The sequence below is a fragment of the Dipodomys spectabilis genome, unplaced genomic scaffold (assembly GCF_019054845.1).
Source record: "Dipodomys spectabilis isolate Male_0828 unplaced genomic scaffold, ASM1905484v1 ptg000019l, whole genome shotgun sequence".
Classification (NCBI taxonomy): Eukaryota; Metazoa; Chordata; class Mammalia; order Rodentia; family Heteromyidae; genus Dipodomys; species Dipodomys spectabilis.
This window is the reverse complement of record NW_024870696.1, coordinates 17,317,522-17,340,664: the sequence shown is the minus strand read 5'-3', so window position 1 is coordinate 17,340,664 and position 23,143 is coordinate 17,317,522. Positions and strand designations below refer to the sequence as shown.

Here is a 23,143-nt window from a genome sequence, read left to right as displayed (position 1 = left end):
TGTTGAGATGGTAATGATTTTTTTTCTGGGAATCCGGATCCGATTAAAAACTTTAGATCGCATTCCTCAGATGACATCCTATTTGGATTATTATCTTTTGTTCATTGCTAAATGTCTTGCTTCACTGGGTACAAGAAGATCCCAGTGGTTCTTTAGCATGTTCCTCATTCTCTCACCTCCCTTGAACATCAGAAAATCAGAGGGAAATTATAGCATGTTGTTATACAAATGAAGAGTGGAGAGAATAAACTAGCTAGCTAGTTACCAAGTGGGGAGCAATGGTGAGAAAGACATCAAAGAGACATAAAGAAATAGGAGAAATATTTCAGGCTACAGTGCTTGCTGGACTGTGGATGCGATTGTAGGCAGTCACATGAGTGACTATGAGTCAGAACCCCATGTGGAGGTTAAGAATCTGAAAAGAAGGAAAACAGACTCTCCATAACTGGGAAACCCATACCCAACCTGTTTTTGCTGGTTTCTAGCTTCCATTTAGTAACAGCTCAACAACAATTCTTCCCACTTTGTCGCCATTTGAGTTTGGCTTCCATCTACTACTTACCTGAGTTTGTTCTCCCTTTGCAATTATAATACTTCTTTGATAATAGAGGCACAACGACTTAGAAGAAGGAAGCATTCTGAAGGCACAGGGGGCTTGCAGGGGCTAGTGTTGGATTTCTCCTGAAAACAGATTTTAAAAGGAAGAATAAGGTTGCAGAGGAGCACCAAGTCTGAGGGAGAGCTTGTAGGGGAGGGTCAGCAAGCCAACATCCACAGCATTTATGAAGATGAGATATGACAAACCCCCTGGTCTGTCATCATACTAGTTTGAGTCTTTTGAATTATTTTGTGAGGCATAAATGTGACCATACACATGACACAGAGTAAATGCTACCTAGCAAGGGAAGTCATCAAGCCCTGGGAGACGCAGGCTATCTTACTATTGGATTTTGATGGTCTCCTGACATGTGCTTTCTTAGGACCTCGTACCACAAATTTCCTGTGAGTATACAACAGGCTAGAATCTAAGTGGATGGGAGAAAGGTTCTTCACTAATTAAACTAATTAACAATTCATCAGAACTGCCTGTGAGGTTATGCTGTCTCGGGTCTCTCTACACACAAGAAAAATAATAGCATCATTAGCAACAACTTGTCAGGAAATCGAGGCAAGAAGTTCTGAAAAAGCAGCCACCTGCTCATTTGTTCTCATGTTTTTGTTTTAATTATTATTCTTTTGTTCTTTTTTTTTTTCCTAGAGAAAAAAAATAAACAGGTTGAGAAGAACATGTTTTACTTCTGACAGCTAGGTAAGGCCTGTTGTCAGTCTTTTGGGGATCTTCTCTTAAAGGAGATGATTATAAAAATGCCAACAGTAATGATACTAATAATAACTTACACCATTGTCTATTGCTACAATAATGTTACATGACAATCTTGCAACAAATGAAACTTCAATGATAGACATCAATATAGGTTTAGTTAGCTCATGAGTTTATGAGGGTTAGTTGATCCATCTTGGCAGATCTTGGTTAAGCCAGTTTTGGCTGAGCAGCTTTGTTGATCCTGGTTTGCTAGTACTGGCTGATCTAGAATGACCTTGGCCAGGATTATTGGGATCTCATTCATCTCTTTTTCCTGGTTCTCATTTTCCATCATGTTAAACAGGGCATGTTCTCTGGGCTAGGGCACAGCCGGGAAGAGAAATAACTTGCGAACACTTTTCAGCTAATGAACTACAAATAGGATTGGATCTTCACAGTCTATGGTGTCACTGTGCTTAGCTCTATTCATACATTAGCTCATTTAGTCTGCCTATGGCTTTGTGAGAGAGCTACATTTACCACTCTGATTTTATATATAAGGATAGAGTCTTAACAGGCACATATGTTTAATGTGCCATAAAGAAGACATGAAATTCAGATATCTCCCTCCACAGCCCATGTATTCAGCTTCCATGACATATCATCTGCATTCAATTTGGGTCTATTATCTTCTTCCCTCCCTTCCTCCCTTTCCCTTTCCTTTCCTCTCTCTTTTTTTCTTCCTTTTTCCTTCCTTCCTTTCTTCCATACTTCTTTCCCTCTTTTTTTTCTTTTGAGATCTTGAATCTGTGAGGAAGACTTGTCTCAACTCTTGTTATCCATCCAATCATGACAATAAAAAGTGTTATGGATATTGTTTTGATCTCACCATCTCCTACTAATATGTCACAGTTTACACACTCCCAAGTGGCAGTGCTGCCTCTTGTAGAATTCCTCTTTGTATTTTTCCTTCCATCAGGTGGAAAACCCTTAGGCCTCACTCATATATTTGGAGCACGTGGAAGGTGTCTGTAGTGAACCTAATATTCCACATTCGTCCTTGAATTTGGTCCTCATATATAATACTGTATGGAATCAGTTCTATTCTTTTCTTTTCTCTGTCTTATACAAGAGGAGATAGGGAAGACATTATCCAGAGTCAAACTGATAGTAAATGACAATACCATCCTCCAGAACCACATCGGAATCTCACCAAGAGCTGTGCCTTGATTCACTGTGTTTTAACACACATTTCTTCCTGCAACCAAACCAACGTGTATTTCCTGCTGCACAAGCTCCTATAGTTCTTTTACAGGTGAGGGGGAGAAATGGATGCTTTACTCGTTCTTCATTCCCCTTTTGATTATTTGCTTTCCTCAATATCTTCCCTTGTGTTCTCCCACCCCACCCCCATCTCTACCATGGTGGTCCAAGTGTACCCTGCAGAATTCACACTCAAGGTAATCTTTTTCTCAGGTCTCTAGACAACATTTTACAAATGCAAGCCACCTATAAACCTGATTGCCAGCTCTTCACTCATGAGTCTTTGAAAGGCAGACTCAGAAGAGAAGCCAGTTGAGCTTCTGGATCTAAAAGTCTCACAGTATGCTTTTGTTTGGCCTCACAGGTTGGAAAAGTCTTGGTTAAAATTATGGCTGTTTATATAACCTTTAGGGATTATCCCTCGGATTCTTGAGAAGACTTCAGTCACCCTGCATCCTGTTCCTTTCCCCTACATGCTAATTCTGTGGCTGGTCCTAAGGTTGGTCCAGTGATGACTACAATGGAAATCCAAGCTTATTAGATGCTGAGTACAGGCCTTCGTTTCTGTTAGATAAGCCCTTCATTCAAGCAACCCTTTCAGTTCAAATGATGAGTAAGTTCTACCAAGTAAGTAAGGGCCATTGGGACAATGGTGCTAAGAGAACTCGAGTTGCTCACATTTCTTATGGGGCTGCCAAGCTTGGTGTGGAATGTAGGACATGAGCTGGGGCTGTATAAATTACATGGGAGCTAGACACTAAGGAGGTTGCAGAAGGCAGTTTGAAGGTACAGGCTTTCCTTCCAGGAAACACAGGCCCAGGTTATATTAGCCTGACTCATTGGGAACCACAGGTGTCTCTCTCAGCAGAGGAGATCCTTCACACATGTCTTTTGTTTGGTTCTACAAACATTTGTGTCCCTAGAGTCTAGTACAGTGCGTGGATAAGTGGAATGGTACGTGCACTTAACAAGCTCAGGGTCCAGGCAGAGAGCGATGTTCATGCTGTTAGCCATGATGCCCCTGAGTGTCCTATGGGTTTTTCCTAATGATCTGTGTATGGCTTGTGTTGGGCAGGTGGACAGGAGACTTGTGCACTAAAGAATGAATGCTACTGTTGTAGGACTGCAGTCTCCTCACCAGATTACCAGCAAGGTTTGAATACCCAGTGTCTTGCCCTTCACTTCATTGGGAGACTATGGAAGTTGTAATCTGTGGTCAGAAATCTCATGCTGGCCAAAAACATGTTTTGGTTTGGGCCGTGCTTCCTTTCAGGTGGGATCATGGCTGAGCCTGATGTTAGAAATATAATTGAAGGGCAGATAACCTTTCACTCCTCATCTCTTGGAGAGCTATGAGCTATGTCCTTACCCTTTTCTTCTCTGTCAGGTTTTAGTGGCTAGCAAGGGCTCCAGGATCTCCTGCAGGAAGTTAAGGAAAGAGGTTAGCATCATCTTCTAAGAATCTTTTTTTTCTCTACAATGTCACCTTTTCTTACGTTTCCATAACTGAGCCAGGGCTACAGAGATATCCACTCTAGGTTATCAACAGTCTTGCTCTTGGGAGGAAGCACATGAACTGCAAGGTATTGAAATTAATACTAAGACTTGAATAAAGTGATATTCCCTAGAAATGCCCTTCATTCAAGATCTACTGATCTTTACTTAAGATCTATCCCAAAGCCTCTATCTAGGCAATTCACTGACTATAAAATAATTGTTAGCTTTGTCTTTGCTGTCTGACAGCATTTTATTCAAACTTCTGAGGGCATCACTGATAGAGACTTCTTACACTTTATTCATGGCTGTGTCCTCTGCTCTAGCATGTCTGTAAGACAACGTAGGTCACTGCACTATTATCATGTGTACATCTTGTGTGGCAAGTGGTATCTAAAAGGCTCATCCTGACTGCTGGACAGTTAGGAAAGTTATCATGAGGAAGGCCTAACAGCATCTTCCCTAAAACTCTGAAGCAGAAGTTGAGATGTAGCTGAAATAATGAATGAAGATACAACACCTACATCACGCTCTGAACCATACTATCCAATGAACTGACTTATTTTGTTCAGGCCAAGAAAAGTAAGAATTCAGACACCTGTTAGCTGGTGAAGCATTATGTGGTAAAATATTCATCACCAGCTAAAACCTTTGCTTCCACTTTCTGGAAGATCTTACTGAGATCTTACCGCTGTAGCCCAAGAACTGCTCAGAACACATGCTGGCCTTGGCCTCTGAAACTAATGTTTTACAGTGATAATTTGAGGCACTGGAAACAAGGGGTTATGCTTGGTCCCCATCCCTTCTTTCTCTACTTTTGGTCCACCATAAGGTGAGTAGTCTCTGAGACATGTTCCTGCTGTCTTGATATTCTGCTTCACTATAGGCCCTGAATCAACAGAGCCAAGAGGTACAGATGGAAACATCTGAAACGGTGAGCCAAAAAAAGCACTTCTCTCTTAAGTGGTTTGTGACAGGTATTTTGTTACAGTGATGAAAATTCTGACTCAAGCATATTCTCAGCACTGACATGTTTCTACCACACAAGCGAGGGGTCGAACCCAGATAAGGAATCGCATCTGTTAGCCTACAAAATCTTCTGTCTTTATAAAGCCACATAATGAGAGATGAGAGTTCAGTTTATTCAAAGGAAACTTGAACTTTTTCTGGTACCTGGTCTGTGTGGCTTGTAAGACATCTGACAAGTGCCTCTCTGGTTCATCTATGGGCTGATTTGGTGTTTTCAGAACATAACTTCACCCTCAGGCCCACTCCTGGCCGATGGTGTTTCCAAGACCACATTTCAACAATTAAAATAATGACACGGTCCATCAACAAGAACTTCCTTCAGCATTTAAAGTGTATTTCAAGTAGTTTAAAGTATTTAACATGCTCTCTGCGCTACACGTTTTTCTAGTAGGAGTTACTTTAGTTCCAGAATATTGAAATCAGTGACACTGATCAAGATATATTTGGAGTCATAAACTGCTTTGTCCAATTAGTTAAAGATAATGATAAAAAGGGAAAAAATGCATTTTTAACTGTCATCCCTACAGATTTTGGTCTGTGGCTCTGTTCCTTTCCTTGCAGTTTCAAGGCTGGGGAGACATTCCATAGCCACCTACCACCTCTGTGCTACTCTATCTCAGACAGAGGGAAATGCATTCCAAATATCAGAATGGGCTTCTACAGGGCCCTGGTAGTTTTAGGAGTCGTTCAGCTCAGAAGCACATGTAAGGAGAAGAGGTATCCAGCCTCTGAGAAAGAGTCTATCTGGGCTTCATTAGACTTCCATATGTGTGTCCAAGGAAAGTGGCACTGTCCGGTCCACTCCGAATTCAGTGATTCTTCCCTCCATTATTTTGGCGTAAGAAGTAGCCTGTGTTTAAGGAAAGCTCTCCCTCAAAAGTTCTCTCCATCTCCTTGTTCTCTTCTTTCTTCTTTCTGAATACTGAGCTCCCTATTCCAGCCACATCTCTACACCTGCTCTTTTCGTGTTTGACACTCTCTGGGACCACTGTCTGCCTTCTCTCTCTTTCATGTGTGTTTGGTGTGGAGCTTTACTTGAGGTAGCTCTTCCATGGTGATTTCTTTGAGGAACTGTCCCAAACCTTTCAGAACCTCAACACCCAGTCAGAATTTCCCTTCTTGTTCCCTGAGATACTCAAGGCATAGGCTGAGAGGATGGAACACTTGAGCATGCCCTCTGTGGCAAGCATAGCTAGATGTCTTTCAGGACTTTGGGAAGCTATTTTAAGCAAAGAATTGTTTCCAGCCCTTTGATTTCCAGGTAAAGATGGTGACTATTTGTTTCCAATGAAGTGTGATTTCTGATTTCTTTCCAGATGGAAGTGGTTAAAAAGTGGGCCACCTCTTTTTTTCCCTATTTACCAGCTAAAGGCTATAAGGAAGGAGGGTGGAGCCCAGAATGTAGGGACCTTGAGGGGCCTTGAGTCACCACTCACCACTCAGAAAGGAACAAATTCCACCATGGACGCACTTAGATTGGAGCTTTATCTCTTACAACAGATGGCTTTTCCCTGACATAGCTTCAGGGCCACCAGGTATCGAACCTGTTTGTGCAAAGTTTCTGTGCCCATAGTTACAGCCTAGGGAAAAGTCTTGACCCTAGAACTCTTAGAAGTATCTTATAATTCAGAACTGATTTACCTCAGTCCTGGCACTTTCTGTCTGGGTTGAGTAAAGCATGTTCCTTCAAGAATCCAAGTCTCAACCAACTTCTACCTCCATAAAATGACAATGATCTTATCTGCCTCGGTTGATGTCATGCAGACCTTGTACAAGAATAAAACATGTTCCATACATGTTAAGTGCCATACTAACAATAGGTTCAAAACTACTGTTGTCTTTTCTTTATGTTGGCACTGATTTAGAATTGTAAGTTTTAACCCAGATTACAAATAATGAGTAGTACTCATGACATTTCTCAACTCTATTTTCCTCACCTTCAGCTAGTTTTGAATAAGACGAAACAGCTGATTTTCTCCATATGCACATTCAATTCTTCTGGCTACTGATTATATACCTCTAGCCTACGCACACCAAATGGTTCTCCAACTCTGTGAGAACACCAGCAGTGAATCCTACAATTCACTTCATTCTGACACTATCTACTGCACCCATAACCTATTTCACAGATTGTGGGTATCATCCTGCACGACTGTCCTCCCCATGTTCAGATAGATACCTACAAAAAGGACAGGTCCCCTTATTATTTACCACCTCTAACCTCCTCCTTGTGTGGGATCAGTTGCTAGATCAGCTTGTAGAGTTTAAGAAAACAGTTTACTTACTGATCATCAACTTGTTTAAAAAGGATACAACTCAGGAGCAGCCAAGCTGCTCAAGGCAAGTTAAGAGGAAGGGACATAGAGTTTTGAGGCTCTTCAAGGCAGACTACCCTCCAGCACTGTGTTCACCTACTTGGAAGGTCTCTGAACCATCATTTGATCACTTGAGGTGTTTTATGGATACTCCATTACATAGGCATGATTAATTAAACTACTGGCCATTAGTGATTAAATCTATCTCCAGTCTCTTTCTCTTACTTGGTGGTCATAGAAATGAGATGAAAAGTTCTAACCCTGTAATCAAATGGTTGGTTTCTCTAACAATTAGGCCAAGGCCATAAAAGCCACCTTACTAACATAAACTTCTTTAACTGAGCAGCGAATTTGAGTTTCTTTCATTTCCCCCCTCCCATTCATTATTGCTTTCTTCCCTTTTTTTGTTGTCAGGGGCCATATTATTGAGTCTTAGTTAGTGTTCAACTCAAGTGGTCAATTCTTAGTGTGCACTCTTGTCTCTTTCATGGAAATATAATTTCTTTGTATTCTTTTAGTCACACTTCTCAAACCAGTAAAGATGTTGGCATGCAAAAGGAAGGCAAGAACACAGGATTCATATAGCATTTATTCCTAGAATGTCATTTTACTCAATTTTTCTTAATGCTATATTAAGGATGGATAGATTATAGAGGTAAATGTAAAATCATTTATTTTTAGTGATTAAAAAACATCAGATTTACTCTTCTTTGTCCAGAACTGTTTCCTGGAAATTGGAGAAACCCTGCTCTAAAATCTGTGATGGCCTTGCTAAGTCAAGTTAATTTTCGTCACCCATTTGAGCCCTAAATATAGACCTCCTGTCCGTACCCCATCGTACTCACTCATGCCTGGAGCATTTTGTTGCTGTCAATCTCTTCTCTTCCTTGTGTGGATAGTTAGGATATCCCACACGAAGTAATTAGATATAATTTAGATTGGCCAATCTTGCTTGATAGGAGAGAAAATCTAAAATATTTGAGAAAAATGTTCAACTTTTATTATAGATGGGACCCATTAAATCAATTCAGACAGCCAAAACTATCCCCAACTCATAATACATATTACCAATAAAATAGTTACTGAAAAATATATCTTGTAACAAGTCAAAATGCACATGGTGAAATTCAACATGAAAAATTTGTCTTAGGAAATGTGGACTTGGTAGTAATACTTGCCACAAAGTAAAACTCACCATGGGAGCTGTAAATGATAAAAGTCTCAGATGGGGAAAAGATGATCTGTACATTACATTTTTGTCCTCATCACATAACAACTAGGAATTTATCTAGGTGGAATTTATTTTAATAAAATAAACAGAGCTATGAAATAATAGAAGTGAGTTCGCAACACTGATAGGAACTGGACTCAAGAGACAAATGGCTTAATGTATGTAATTCTTGAGATCTAATCCATTTTGGGGTGTTGTTTATTTTACTTTATTAAGCGAATCAGTAATTTTCAGTGTTTTTCCTAATAATGTGAGGTCAATTTATTCACCAGAACCAAAAACTGGGGGGGGGGGGGTGTCAAATCATGTGGGTCAAATTGATGAAGTCAGAATTGATCAAAATAAGTGTGCCAAATATTCTGAGCTGCTGGTTTTCATATAGAAATCATCTAGTGAAAGCCAGTTCATAGCTACATTCCTCATGTACCTCTGCATGCTGAGAACTATGTAATGAATGCAAATCTACATATATGGTTTCACGACTCCTTTGGACAGCCTGTATGATCGGTATTAGTAGCTCCCTTCTTCTAGTGTGGAAGCTTTATGTGAGCCAGGATATGTATCTCAATTAAAGGGCCAACTCCTCATAGATTTGACTGTCTAGAACCTTTTACTTTGTACTCTACTGCCACCCACAGAGCAACCATCTTGGGACAGTTCAAAGCCCTTGGGCCTAATTTTACATTCGTTATCTCAAATCAGTTAATACTGTGGTAATTTTTCCTATTATTTCCAATGATTTTTTTTCTTGCTCATGGCATAAGATTATATAATATGCCTATTGCCTTAGAACTTTTTGCAGAACCTTCTGGTGTGAAGGAATGATTTCCCTGCCTCACTGACCTCCACCTCGATCCTGACTTACTTCATTCAGTAGAACAGAGACAGAAGTAACTCTGTGGCATCTAATCAGAAGCATGAAGACCTGAACATGCTATACCATTGTTCACTTTGCCTCTGCGTGGGGTTGGTCAACCTCAACACTACTTACATTTTAGGCAGAGAATTCTTTGTCGAGGGTAAGTGTGAGAATTGACATCTGTCCTATGCATCTTAGTATATTTAGCAGCATATCTCACCTCTACTCCACTATTGATAGTAATATCCTTCTCTTGGGTGTGACTCTAAAGATATAGAAGAGGTATATAAGACATTACCAGTTGTTGCTTGAAGGAAATCATCCAAAATTGAGAGCTGCTGCTTTTCTACAAGATTGGCATATCATCTAGGTGTTCCTTATTCTTATTTTTTTTGCCAGTCCTAGGACTTGAACTCAGGGCCTGAGCTTCTTTTGCTCAAGGTTAGCACTTTACCTCTTGAGCTACAGCACCACTCCCAGCTTTTTCTGCTTATGTGGTACTGGGGAATCAGACCCAGGGCTTCATGTATGCTAGATAAGCACTCTACCACTAAGCCACATTCCTAGCCTCTCCTTATTCTTGATTTTAGAATTAAAAAAATATTATGGTGAACATAGCCACAGTGAATATATATGACAAGTAAGAAATAAATCTTCTTACATGTAAGTCTCTAAGGTTTTAGTACTGAGTGTTGCTATAAAAGAACCTGGTAAATACTAATACTGAAATGAATTAGAAGGGGAAAGGCAGGGTACATTTCAGATAGTCATATTCTGTTTTAAATAAGTTAAAAATAAAGTATATATTTAATAATAGTTCATGGGCCAGTAACTAATAGCTGTTGTTAGCATAAAAGGTCAGTATTAGTTAACTAAACAATGTAACATTTATTTATCTTGTATGACTTCACTCTGTTGGAGTTAAGGAGTTGATGGAATGGTTAGGTTTTTTAATTTATATAGTTGGTTACTTATTTGTACCTTAGATGTCAATGGGGACACGATGGATTTGGAGGGCCAGAGTAGAGGGTCTCTGGAAAGTTTCTTATCTCTTGACCGCTCCTTTTGTCTGGGGCCACATTTCTTACAGACCATAGACCTTCACCCAAGGGAGGCTGAAGGAAAAGACCATTCTATTAGGCTAGCGAAAGCACTGGGATAGTCTCATCAGGACAAGTTTGGTTTTGTCATGCTCAGAATAAAGTTATAACCTGTGTGCCTTTATGTCCTTCAGGTCAAGGCAGTGAAATGGTGACTGAGGTCTCTGGAGGCAATTCCCTTCTAGGTGGATGAGTTCATTTGTTTGAACTCTTTATGTCTGGCTTTCCCATCCAAAAATAAAGATGATAGTGGAGTTATCTCATAGATTAGCTGTTGGATTAAATTTTATACATACACCACTTTGTAGATTTACAGTGATGCTACATTGAGCATGTAGGGTTCAATTAATGTTAGCTGCTACTATTAGTCTTCATTTAAAAATGAGGATAATAGAAATATTCACCTCATAGAAATCCTGTGAAGACTGAATCAATCAGTCCATATAAAGTGACCAGAACAGTGCCTGAAATATTGCAATTGATAGATTTTATTATTATTATTATTGTTATTGTCATTTTATTATAATCTTATTACTATCTTTGGGAAATAACCAAATTTTAAAATTTAAGCACAATACGAACATTTAAAAACTGCTCCTATTTAACTATTCTAATACTAATACTCTATGTTCCAATATTCTAGTATAGAATGCTTAGAATTTTGACCATTTTGCACAGTCATGCATCATCATTATAATTTGGATTTTAAAAAACTGGTTCTGTAACTCCAAAACCTCCCACTAATGAATTTTGTCCCCTTAATCTGACCTTCCACAGAGTCATAAAAATGGAACCCTCTAACATGTAGCCTCTTGAGTTTAGCTTCTTTCACTTAGCGTAATGCATTGAAAGTTTGTGCTGGTTGTTTTCTACTGGCTTCAGGTTTGCGGGTAAGTTGTTTAACCTTTTCCACCATCGATGTCCTTATCTGTAAAATTGTCATGATACTTAGTTTTGCATTCATGCCAACGTGCTTAGGAAGAAAGAATGCACATGACAATCCCTTAGGTAAAAACTGAAACAGTATGTACACAGTTTTCTTGTTCCTGTTGTGAAATTGCCCTATGAACTCATTCCAGGTGCAAAGGCAATCTTTTTTGCCTTTGTTGTCTGTTCAGCAAGGCACCATCCAGCATTACTGTCAAATCCTTCTCTAGCTAACAGGCTCTACAAGCTGGTTCCAAGACTCAAAAATCTTACAGGAAACACTTACTCAGTAAGGACTGCCACCAGGGGATAGAGATTGCTGGCATAATGCTTCTGTCATACCATGTCCCTCAGGTGTTACAAATCCTAACCTGTCTTTGAAATGTTTTCATCTATTTGGATGAAGGCAGAGCACCAAATAAAATCACTGCCATCATGAATAATCTGTCCTAGTAATTGTATTTTGAAAAGAAAAAGAAGCTCATCTAACATACGGAGCACCAAAGCATTTGACAAGAAGATAGGGCTTCTTTTGGCTCAGTATGAGCCAGGGAGGCGAGCAAGATCCAGATTTGCATTTCCATCTGATCGCTATGTGAGTTTTGAGCTACAGATCACACATGACCAACCTGTATTTCCTGGGCATTTTTACCTGGATCGGGAGCCTGGGAGGGGCTGTTTTCCCATCCAATGACATGTGCCTGGCAGACTAAAAAGGCAGGTAGAGCCAGAGCACTTGAAGAAAAAAAAGGCCTGAAGACCAGGATGTCATTAAGTGGTACTCCCATTGATGGTGTGACTTTGCCTCACCTCGAGCAGACAGGACTGTTATATGTTCTCTTGAAGGAAATTCCCAAGATACCCACCCCATGAATGACAGGGCCACTGACACCCAGTTTGGAGAACAGGGCAGGGGTGTGTGTGTGTGTGTGTGTGTGTATGTGCAGAAAACCACTCGTCTAAGCCTTCGAGTAAAATTCTTCAGAGAAGCTCATTCTTTCCAGCACTAGTTGAATAAGATTCCAATAAACATATTGCTGAAATGTTTGTTTCCAGGTGTCATTTTAGACTGCAAGTAGCAAAAACAGATCCGGCTCCTATATATAGATACTGCATTTGGTTGTGTTCTAGGAGGCTTTCATTACTATGCTCCTTGGCTGGCTCCCAGCAGAGCTTTTCCCCTCAAGGGATCAGATTTTGGAACTAGAACGTCAAATAAGATCAGTGACCATCTTTTTTATTTTATTTTTTTATTTTTGTTGGTCATGGGGCCTGAACTCTGGGCCTGGGCGCTGTCCCTCAGCTCTTCAGCTCAAGACTAGCGCTCTACCACTTGAGCCACAGTGCCACTTCCGGCTTTTTCTGCTTATGTGGTGCTGAGGAATCGAACCCAGGGCCTCATGCATGCAAGGCAAGTGTTCTACCACTGAGCCACCTTCCCAGCCCTCAGTGACCATCTTAAGGGGCCCGCTCACTCTCTTTTCCTCTGTTAATGCTTTATCCTGCCGATGAATACATACTGACCAGCTCTTGCCCTGGCTTAATGCCTCCAAATAGTGACTGGAAATGCTAATGCTAACGGACCACCCCCTCAATGGCAGGACACGTAAGAAAGACCCTCTTGAAATAAAGCGCAAATGATCACAAACAGCCCAAACTAGATAAGAGGATCTTTGTGGACAGAACAAATAAAAGGGCTTTTAAGGGTGGGAGTGTAGATGGGTGGGTAGCTGGATTTTTTTTTTCCCTCAGGCATTCCGTAGGGGAAGATATCAAGAAAACACAAAATTGAAAGAAAGATGGAGGTGGATGTCAGAGGAGATGATAGGGGAGCCGAAGAGGGGGAGGGAAGAGAGGCTTCCTTTAGGAGACAACGTGACAGCCTTACCATCTATGTTTTTAGAAGTATGTCCCATCGCTAAGAGGCAATCTCTCTACCTTGTGACCTTTGTTTTCTCTGCCCCATTTTACAGTATCTCCCTTCACCAACCTCTGTAATGGCTCAGTGTTTACCCATCATGGGTCTGAATGCCTTCCTGGCCTCCATAGTTTATGTGGCTCACTACCTCTTTCTCTGTTCCATGCTTCCCTCTTCTCTTCCTTACTTCTTTTAGTCCTCTCTGTCCTCCCAGACTTTGTTTCTCTAGTCTTCCTGCCTCCTTCCATTTCAGTTCTTTCCCCTACTGCTCCCCCTCCTCCTCGCCTCCCTCCGGTCCCTTTTCCCCTTTCTTTCTTTTCTCCTCCCTCTTCCTTCCCTTCCCTTTCCCCTTTATCCTTCGCGGCCCTCCCTAGCCTTCCCTCTCTCCACATTCCCATCCCTCTATCCCCTAGCCTTTTTCCTTTCTCTCCTCTCTTCCCTCTCCCTCCCCCCTTCTCTCTGTCCAGGTCCTTGTTTGTCTGTAAGCTCCAATTTCTTGCCTTATAGATTTACCTGCAAAACAAGACACTGCTCCTCTTGCAAAACTGTTTAAGGGATCCATATTCTCTCCTTTCATTCCTGGGGCATTTCAGAAATGATATTCCTCCCCCATCTACCCCCGTCAAAATAAAATGAATCCAGTCAGCTCCTGCTGTGTGTCCTTAAATTCATTCCCTCTAGCTTCGCTGGTTTGAAAGCCTGTACCCTAGAAGGGGCCTCCTGCATTTGCTGGCAACCCTGCTTGAGTCTGATCGCCACAGATAGTGCTTTGGAGTGAAAAAAAAAGGGGGAAAAACCCTCTCGTTGGAGATTTCAAAACAGATTCTACCAGCTTTCAAATCTGTGCACTTGCGGAGTGGCAGGGTTTGAGGGAGAGAGGTTGAGGACTTTGGGGTGTGGGTGTTTGTCATAAACAAATAAGCAACAGAATTTATATATGTATAAATTTGGGCTTCCCTTGTCTTGTTTGGTGTCTTTCTCCCTGGCATGGAGTGTGGGTGCTGTGTAAGTCTGACTTCTCTCACACTTTTGCTGGGGTTTGGGGTGTGTGTGTGTGTGTGTGTGTGTGATGGAATTGAGGAGGGGGGAATGCTGTGTTTTTGATCTGATTCACTTGACAGATTATTTGAATCCAGCCCACCTTTCCGCACACGTCAAACAGATGGGATCATTGTTAAAAGCCTGGAGAGCCCGGGCTGAGCAGTGGGTAAGACAGGGAGGGGGAGGCAGGAGGGGCAACCGAGGGGAGGGAGGGGCACCTTCCAGGAGCTTTGTGTTTTCACACATTGGAACTGACAGGAGTCCTTCTTGCCTGTGGGTGGGGGAGTGTTTGGGGGCATGGGGCTGATGGGGGGGGGGGATGGAAAGGGAGAGAGGTGGGGTGTTGGTGGGCAGGGTTATGATGTCACAGCCAAAGTTACAACAGGAGGAAAACACAGAAATGGTTCAACATTTTTTTTTTAAACTTTGGGCTGCCAAGAGCTGAAGGAGAGTGGTGAGCAGAGGAATGAAGGGGAGAGAGAGAAACTAAACTGGAAGCTTGAGTTTTGTGTTGCCTCTTGAAACCTTATGAATGGATTACTAGCAGCTGGGAGCCAGGAGAGACCTATAGGGGATTCAAGATCACTTACACAGTAAAAGGGGGAGAAAAGCAGGCGGAATCCTTCTTTCTTGCTGTGTATTCCCTCCTTCCTGAAATGAATGGTAGGAATCCTTTTTCTGAGGGTCCTTGGGATGGCATGTGGGGAGGAGGAAATGGATTTCTCCTTTTCTTACCTGTCTTCCCGTTCTTAAATAAGGCTCTTCCCTCCCTTCTCTCTCTCCTCTTCCTTCCTTTGCTTTTCTGGTTTTCTCTATATAACCCCCCCCCAACTCTCAGCCTCAAATTTTATTCATAAAAGAATTGAGTCAGAAAAGTGAGGAGATCTAAGGCAATGACACAAGAAATGGACATTCAGGGGCCGAAGGCTAGCTGCTTAGTAATATCCACGTGTTTCTTTGGGGACTGGCCTTGAGGCTCCAGAAGATGCTACGTGGAGAAACAGCACGCTGGGGACAGAGGGCATAGGGTACAGAATTTTTAAAGCAGATAAGTCAGTCACTGGTTGGGGAAGTGAAGTTTAGAAGATAATGAGAAGATCTAAAGCAGGGGAGACAGTGTGATCTGGCCCCAAAGTATGTATGTGCACAGCATGTTGTAGATGGGCGGCAATATAAGCACTGATCTTAAAAGTGGAAATAATTTTTTTTACTACTTGAAAGAAGATTCCAGTAGATTTCTCTACCTGTTTTCACCACCTGGGGTCAAATATGCTTGTGTTGAGAATTCTGAAGCATGCTGTATATGTGTTTTGTGTATGTGTGCACGTGCACGTGTGTGTGCATTTGTGTACACACACATGCAGGTAAAGGATAGGGACACTTTTAGAAAACTAGCAGCTAGCACCTGATCAAACAGCACAGTGGGTAAAGTCACAGTATCAGTTCCTTATTCTAACCATTCATTACAAGTCAATTAGGGAATATACTTGCTTGACTTTCCATGTTCAGTTTTGTAAATGACTTATTTTGAACATCTCAATTGTTTATTTGCTCATTCAGCATATGGTGACTTTTACTAACTTCAGATTGAGAAACTTCTTAGAAAAAACAAGATCTCTGTCCTATGAATGCCTGGCATTTCCATTTACTGCTCTTCACAGTAGGCTAATTGATTTCTTCTTTCCTCTTTATGTCCAATAGGAAGTGAATCTGGATTCTTGTTCTTTTAAATCTGAAATGATTGAAATCAGAAACAATACCTAATAGTAACAAGACAAAACAAAGCAAAAAATTTGCAAATGGTTCCTAAAGAGCTAGTATAGGCTTATTAAACAAGTGTGTGTGTGTGTGTGTGTGTGTGTGTGTGTGTGTGTGTGTGTGTGTGAGAGAGAGAGAGAGAGAGAGAGAGAGAGAGAGAGAGAGCGTACAGAAAAAGAGTGCTCCAAAACAGTATTGATTGTTTGTTATTGATTGTGTAGGCTGCGGCTGCTGGAAGAGAAAGCCTGAGATGTTTACTGGGCAAACCAAGAGCATCCTCTGTCCCCTTCGCTTCAGTGAGGTGGGGAGGTTTTCAGGAAGGGAGGAGGGGACAGGGAGTAGGTGGAGTGAAGCACCAAACTTATTAGCTTTGACATCATCATTGTCTTTAAATGAGACAGACAGGAAGATAATTACAGGCAGAGAGACAGGGAGAGAAAGGGAGAAGGGGAGCAGGGGAGACTGCTGGGACAGATCCCTTGAACTATGTGGTCTTTTTTCTCTGTTTTCATCTTTGCAGGGACCCACGAGGCTCCCAGGAGGTGAATTCAAGGGCTCTCAGCCTCATTTGGTCAAGGGAACAGCAGACAGGCAACCCAGAGGAGAACTTTACAGAGACTTCCAACATACCAACAAGTTGGAAGGGGATTCAAAAAACCTTCAGCAATCAACAACCCCAGGCACCAAGCTGAGGGGAACATTCTAACCTGCACTGGCAATTGGGAGCTGGATGAAGCGCTGGCTGGGGACTTCGGGAGAGTGAAAGTTAAGTACCAGCTTGGATGTTTGTGCCCCTAGATTTTTTTTTTTTTTTGCCTTTTTAGATAGTAAGTGTCCAATCGTCTGTCTCTGTAGAAAAGTTTTTTCTAGCAATTTGATTCCAGCTGAGCATACTTTTGGTTTAAGAGTGACAGGAAAAGAAGGAATCTCCCAGGGAAGGAAGGAAAAGAAAGAGAGGAGAATTGGAGAATAAGATCACTTTTGAATGACTTCAGGTAGCAGAGCGTTGTGTGCTTGTGAGTGTGTATTTGAGAGAATTTGGCTAGTAATCATAAGCTTCCTTCTGTAAGGAAGGGAGGAAGGAAGGAGGAGGAGGAGGAGGAGGAGGAGGAGGAGGAGGAGGAGGAGGAGGAGGAGGAGGAGGAGGAGGAGGAGGAGGAGGAGGAAGAAGAAGAAGAAGAAGAAGAAGAAGAAGAAGAAGAAGAAGAAGAAGAAGAAGAAGAAGAAGAAGAGGAAGAAGGAGGAAAGAAACCTGAGCTCTTTGGGAGGAAATTCAAAGGAACTAAGATAATTAACTCTATTCTTTAAGGACTAAAATACAGAGAGGTAGAAGGCAAGGGCCGAGCCAGCACACAGTGGGTAGAGAAGGTTCTGGCAGCGTTTTCCTGCACAGGTAGCCAGGAGAGGCTCTCTTCTGGGGGCTCCTTGAAGAAGTTTAGTTGGTGAACTAAACAGTTTCCCTGGTGACTGCAAATCCATTACTAGCTGTCTCTTCCTCTTCTCATCATTGTGGTGTGGTACCCAGAACTTGATTTCTGGCTCAGTGGGAAGAATTGAGGGAAGTATGATGTATTTCAAGATCCTGAGAATCAGCCTGGTGATCCTGGCTGGGTGGGTGTTCAGCACTGGCAGCTCTGAGCTGCATAGGACATCCAAGAAACCCTTGGCTCCCAGGTCAAGCCCGAAGCAGGTGCAGTTGGAAGGAGAACGTTGTTGGCTGGGGACTACATCTCAAAGACCCAGATTTGCTCCTCAGCATCACCCCTTTGGGGTCTATCCCAGAAGACATGGAAATCATCTGAGGCCCTACCCAGCCAGGGAACAGAAAACCCATCAGGCAGAATACAGTACACCAGTGACCCTGGGACCGGCTGGCAGCCTTGATCCCCAAGACCCGACTGACAGACCAGCAAGAGCCAGGAGCGAGGCTGAGCAGCCTGCTGACCTGTGGGTACAAGAAGGTCCCATTGGACAAGCAGAGCTGCTGACAGATGATGGCACTCATCTGGACAACAGAAGATTCCAGGTGACTCTAGGTGAGCTTGAGACAGGGGGAGGCTCGGCCTCGGCCGCCTCCCTTCCCACCACCACCTTTACACCCCTGGAGGAAGCCCAAGCAGAGACGCAAAAGCAGGACTCCCCCATGTCCCCACAGCCTCACCAAGTAACCAAGAGGCAGGTAGAGCAGGGACCCGAAGAACCCCACGTCGCTCCTCCACGCTTCCACCTGTGGCCTAAGCACCTCTTTAGGTATGGGGTTCGAAACCATCCCCTGAAGGACAGCATCCAAAACGGTGGCAGGAGCCCTGGCAGGGAAGAGGACACCTCTAACCCCCAAGGAGGACTGCCTGTCTTGTACTTCTCTGGGAGGCGGGAGCGGCTGCTACTGCAACCAGAAGTCCTGGCTGAGAGTCCTCGGGAGGCGTTCACTGTGGAAGTGTGGGTGAGGCCCGAGGGAGGCCAGAACAACCCAGCCATCATCGCAGGTAATCGCCAACTTCTGGGCTTTTAAGAAGTTCGGGGGCCGGGATGGGGTGGGGCTGGGGGGCTGGAGTGAGATGTATGTGGGGGGGTACTGGCTCCAGGTCTGCTTGGGTTAGACATAGGGAGCCAGGAGGGGAAGGGGAAAGAGCTGGCAATCCAGGGAGGAGGAAAGGGGAGGGGGGAGAAGGGCTTTATGTATTCACACATCAGTATCCTAGGCACCATTTTAGGGAAGATAATGACTCATGAACAATACCAACGGTGCGGTCTACATATCCATATCATGTTGTTCTGTAGGTTCCTCATTTGTGGGAGACCTCCAGCTCAGCTTTCTTATCTTATTTAAAGGGAAAAAGTTCTAAGGGTTTTTGTCATCCAAGAGGAAGGGATTTCAGGCTCTTTCTCATGGTCTAGTATGATGGGACATCCAGGCAGTTTTGAACTAGAGGAGAGTCTGAAGACCTAGGCAGTGACTCATGCCTGGGCTGGTGCAGGCAGGGAGGCCACAGGATGCCAGCTACATAGTCACTGGGTTTTGACCGGTTGCTTGTTCTCTGAGCATCTCTGGAACTAGGTAGTAAGGCAACACCTGTTCCATTTTCTAGATCACCTTCACTTTGTCCCAACCGTCACTCATATGGCCAGTGGGTGTACTGGAAAAGAGGCACTCGAAAGTCAGTTTTCTGGCTTCTAGTCCTAGCTGTTGTAAGAGATACTTAAGATGAATCCTGGTAGAGAACTCCGTGCTGTTAATCATTGGCCCTTACCTGGGCATCTTATCTGCATTTATTTTTCCTTCTCCCTTGAGCTTTCCTTCTATGGAAAGTCACCCGGAAGGGCAAAGAAAAAAGCGTGATCAGGAGTACCTGTTTCTTTTTGCCTTCTGGAGGAGGTTGATTTCAAACACGGGAGGAGGGATTGGAATTCATATTTTCCATTGAATGTCTATTCATCCCTTTGTATCCCTTATATCAGAACTGTACACAAGGCAAGTAGAACCACTTCATCTTAGTTGGGATTAGCCTCAATATGCTGTGATGTTTGCTGGGCCCATTACATTGATGAGGAAATTGAGACAATGAGAGATGTGTTAGAGGCAAGTTTGACAGAACTCTAAGGCCCCTGGGTTGCTTGACAAGTCTTCCAATTAAACACTTGTCAGATTACTGGATGCCTTCAGATAACTTTCAGAGGAAGGACAGAAATCAGGAAGGAAGGAGGCTTTTCCAGTGGGGTGTTGCTGGAACATCCCTTCCGGACACTCTGTCTCCCCTTCTTTGGCTGTGATTTCTTTGGAAGCTGGGATTCCCAGACACTGAGCACTCTTGAGTCTTGTGGTTTTGCTCTATTTTATTTTTAGGTGGGAGGGGGAGAAGGAAAGGGGAGAGCAAAGGGGCTGGGCTGGAAGTTAGGTCGAGGCAGAGAAAGAATCGAAGGAAATCCTTATTCTGGGGCCAAATGGAAGAATTAATGAGATGATTTTCTGTTCAGAGTTGGCAGCTTCACAGTTTTTTCCCAGATGACATCTTCTTTCTGCTTAAACTTGCTTCCTAGGACCCATCTGCCAGGGAAACTGGATGCTTGCTGTCTAGACACACATCCACTACTCTGCTGACCTCTACCTCTTGCAGAAGCAACAATAAGTACCTAGAACAGAGTCTAGGAATTAGAGAAAGATTTAATAGGGTTATATGTGAGAGGTTTTGTCTTTTTGCTTCTGTTGTTGCTGCTGCTGCTGTGTTTTTGGTACCAGTATTAGGACTTGAACTCAGGGCCCAGGCACTGTCCCTTAGCATTTTGCTTAAGGCTAGTGCTCTACCACTTGAGCTACAACTTCACGTCTTAATTGGAGATAAAAGTCTCAAAGACTTTGCTGCCTAGGCAGATTTTTGAACTGTGATCCTCAGACCTCAGCCTCACTGGTGTGAACCAACAGTGGTACCTGGAGGCTCTGTATTTTTAAAGCCCAGATCTAAGAAAGAGATTCAAGACCATTGGTGCCTGGGTCCTATTTTGCACCCCCCCACCATTCTTCTATTGCATGCTCTGCCCAGAGAAGAGTAGTGCCATGATGTGATTCCAGTTCTTTTCTGCATCACTTACTCTCACCCCATGAGCCTGCCTGCCTGCCTCTCCCAGCTGTCCATCACAATGAACGGTCCCCACACTGCAAGAACACACGTTCACATCCTTCTCCTAAGCACGCATATGAAATCTCAAAACCCTTTTCAATCAGGCAGGGACTCTTTTGCAGATAGTCTATCTGCTGGCATTTTTTTCTTTTCTTCTTTTAGTTTTTAAACCCAAGTGGCCCCTATGATGCTCTGGGATTTCCCCTTTAGAGATGTCAGAATTCTAGGAACATCTAGGGAAGAGACCACCCAGGCCTAACTTCCTCACCTTTCCCTCTGTAATTTTCTCCAGTTTGCACACACCGGGAAGCATTTAAGAAGGATTTAGGGTAAAAAATCTGTGAGAGAAAGGGGCTGCAAACAAGATCTCCATTCTTTGAGATTCCAGTAAGAGGGCTTCAGGGAATTTAACTATCTTTTGCCTACTCATTGTCTTAGTTGATGACATTTAGACTCCATAGACCCCATGCTGGGGCCACAAGGTTGCCAAAGCAAGTCCTCTTGAGGATAAGGTATCCCAATTGTAGTAATTTATTCAGACCCACTGACAGCCCATCTTTACTCTCACCCTGCTACCAGCCCTTGGGCACTCACCACTTGTTTTTCACGGATCCAGTATGACAATGGAGAATCCAGACCCTGGGAGTTAGATATTTGAAGTGGAACAGTTCTGCTACTCTACTAATGGCAGAGCAAGGTGCTGCTCCAAGACTTCACTCCCACACCCTTCCAGAAGCTCTCATTCTTAATCTTTCATCCACTCCAATTTCAAAATTCTCTATCTACCAAACGTGGCTTCTTTTCTCTTCAGCAGAGGACTCAAGCAATTCAACCATACCATTCACTATGGGGGAATCTCTTACCCTAGACCAGGGGCATTGGGGAATACTTTCGACAGTTGGCACTAGGTGGCAGTGTTGCTTCATGCACAGGAAGGTAAGCAAGCCACTGGGGAAATGTCAGATTTCTTGGAGGGGTGTCCTGAGCTGGTCTGTGGGTTTAATTTAATTGTCCTGTCCCAGAATGTTATTGGTAGGCATCCCTTGGGATCCGCTTCATATAAGGCTCTTCTTTCTTTCTTATTTTCTGAAATGACTTCCTTGGAGGTTTTGACTAACAGGTACTTTTGTCAACCAGTAAAGCAAACAAAACCAACCATCCAAGTGGTATTACCCGTCCCTCCTTTCCAATTGCCACATCCTTCCAAAGTAGGAAGTAGGACTCCAGAATGGATTACAAAAATATTTTTATGAGGGTCTACAACAAATTAGACATGGCTGCTAAGAGATTCTCAGAGTGGGAATGGACTAAAGGAAGGCTCGAAAGGTGCTTAGAGTAGGAATGAGGGTAAATTTTCCATAGTTCATCAGGTAAGCAAATATACCAAAGTTGGAGGGAGAATGATATGCAAGCATTCCACTCCAGTGTTTTCCACAAAAGTCACTAGCCAAGGGTCCAGCAATTCAGGGCTCTGTGGCTTCCTACAAGTAGCCTGAGGTCAGAAGCCCAGCTGTTTAGGCCACTGGAGCCAGGGAGTGGAATGAGCCAGATCCTGGCCTTTCTTGGTGTGACTTAAAGCTTAAAGAAGCTTCCGCATGTAATCCCCACACCATACTGTGCCTTCCCTCTGTCTCGACTTCCTTTCTTCTACTTCAACCCCAACATACACAAAAGGGGAAAAAAACATAATAGGTTCTTCTGTACCCATAATTGATTTCAAATGTTCCCTGAATTCTCCCAGCTGAGTAACCACCTGCAAATCCAAGCTACAGAAGACTGAGTCACTGAGTCACTAAACCTATGGTAGAGCTAGAGCCCGAGTCCAGGTTTTCTTCTTCCAACAAATATTTATCAAGCGTCCTGCCCTGTGAAGGGGGCAAGCCGCTGTGGGGAATACAAAGACGTCTAAGAGAGTGTCCTGCAGGACGGCGAGGTCTCCTCTGAAGACCCAAGCTTTATAGAGCATGTCCCCGGTGGAACTTGGGAGGCAGACTGACCTGGAATCACATCCTCTCTCCAAGATTTATCTGCACTACAGTCTTTGGCAATCTATGGAGCATCCTGAGCTTTGATTTCATCACATTGAAAAAAATGAGAAAGGAGACTTTTTTATAAATGTGTGGTTCAATTCAAATAAATTGAATATGTATATGTATATATATATATATATATATATATATATATATATATATAGAGAGAGAGAGAGAGAGAGAGAGAGAGAGAGAGAGAGAGAGATGGATGAAATGTCCTGAGAGCTATGATAATATTAAGTGAGTCACATGATTTATA

The 23,143-nt window shown here is 43.0% G+C and overlaps 1 protein-coding gene across 1 annotated transcript in view; it reads left to right on the top strand.

Moving 5' to 3' along the window:
• Nucleotides 1-17,687: 17,687 nt before the first annotated feature.
• Nucleotides 17,688-23,143, top strand: part of Pappa2 (pappalysin 2) — a 214,997-nt gene continuing 209,541 nt past the window's right edge. The window contains 1 exon segment of the mRNA XM_042674437.1: nt 17,688-18,724. Coding sequence (XP_042530371.1) covers nt 17,803-18,724 — 922 coding nt within the window. The 5' untranslated portion in view covers nt 17,688-17,802.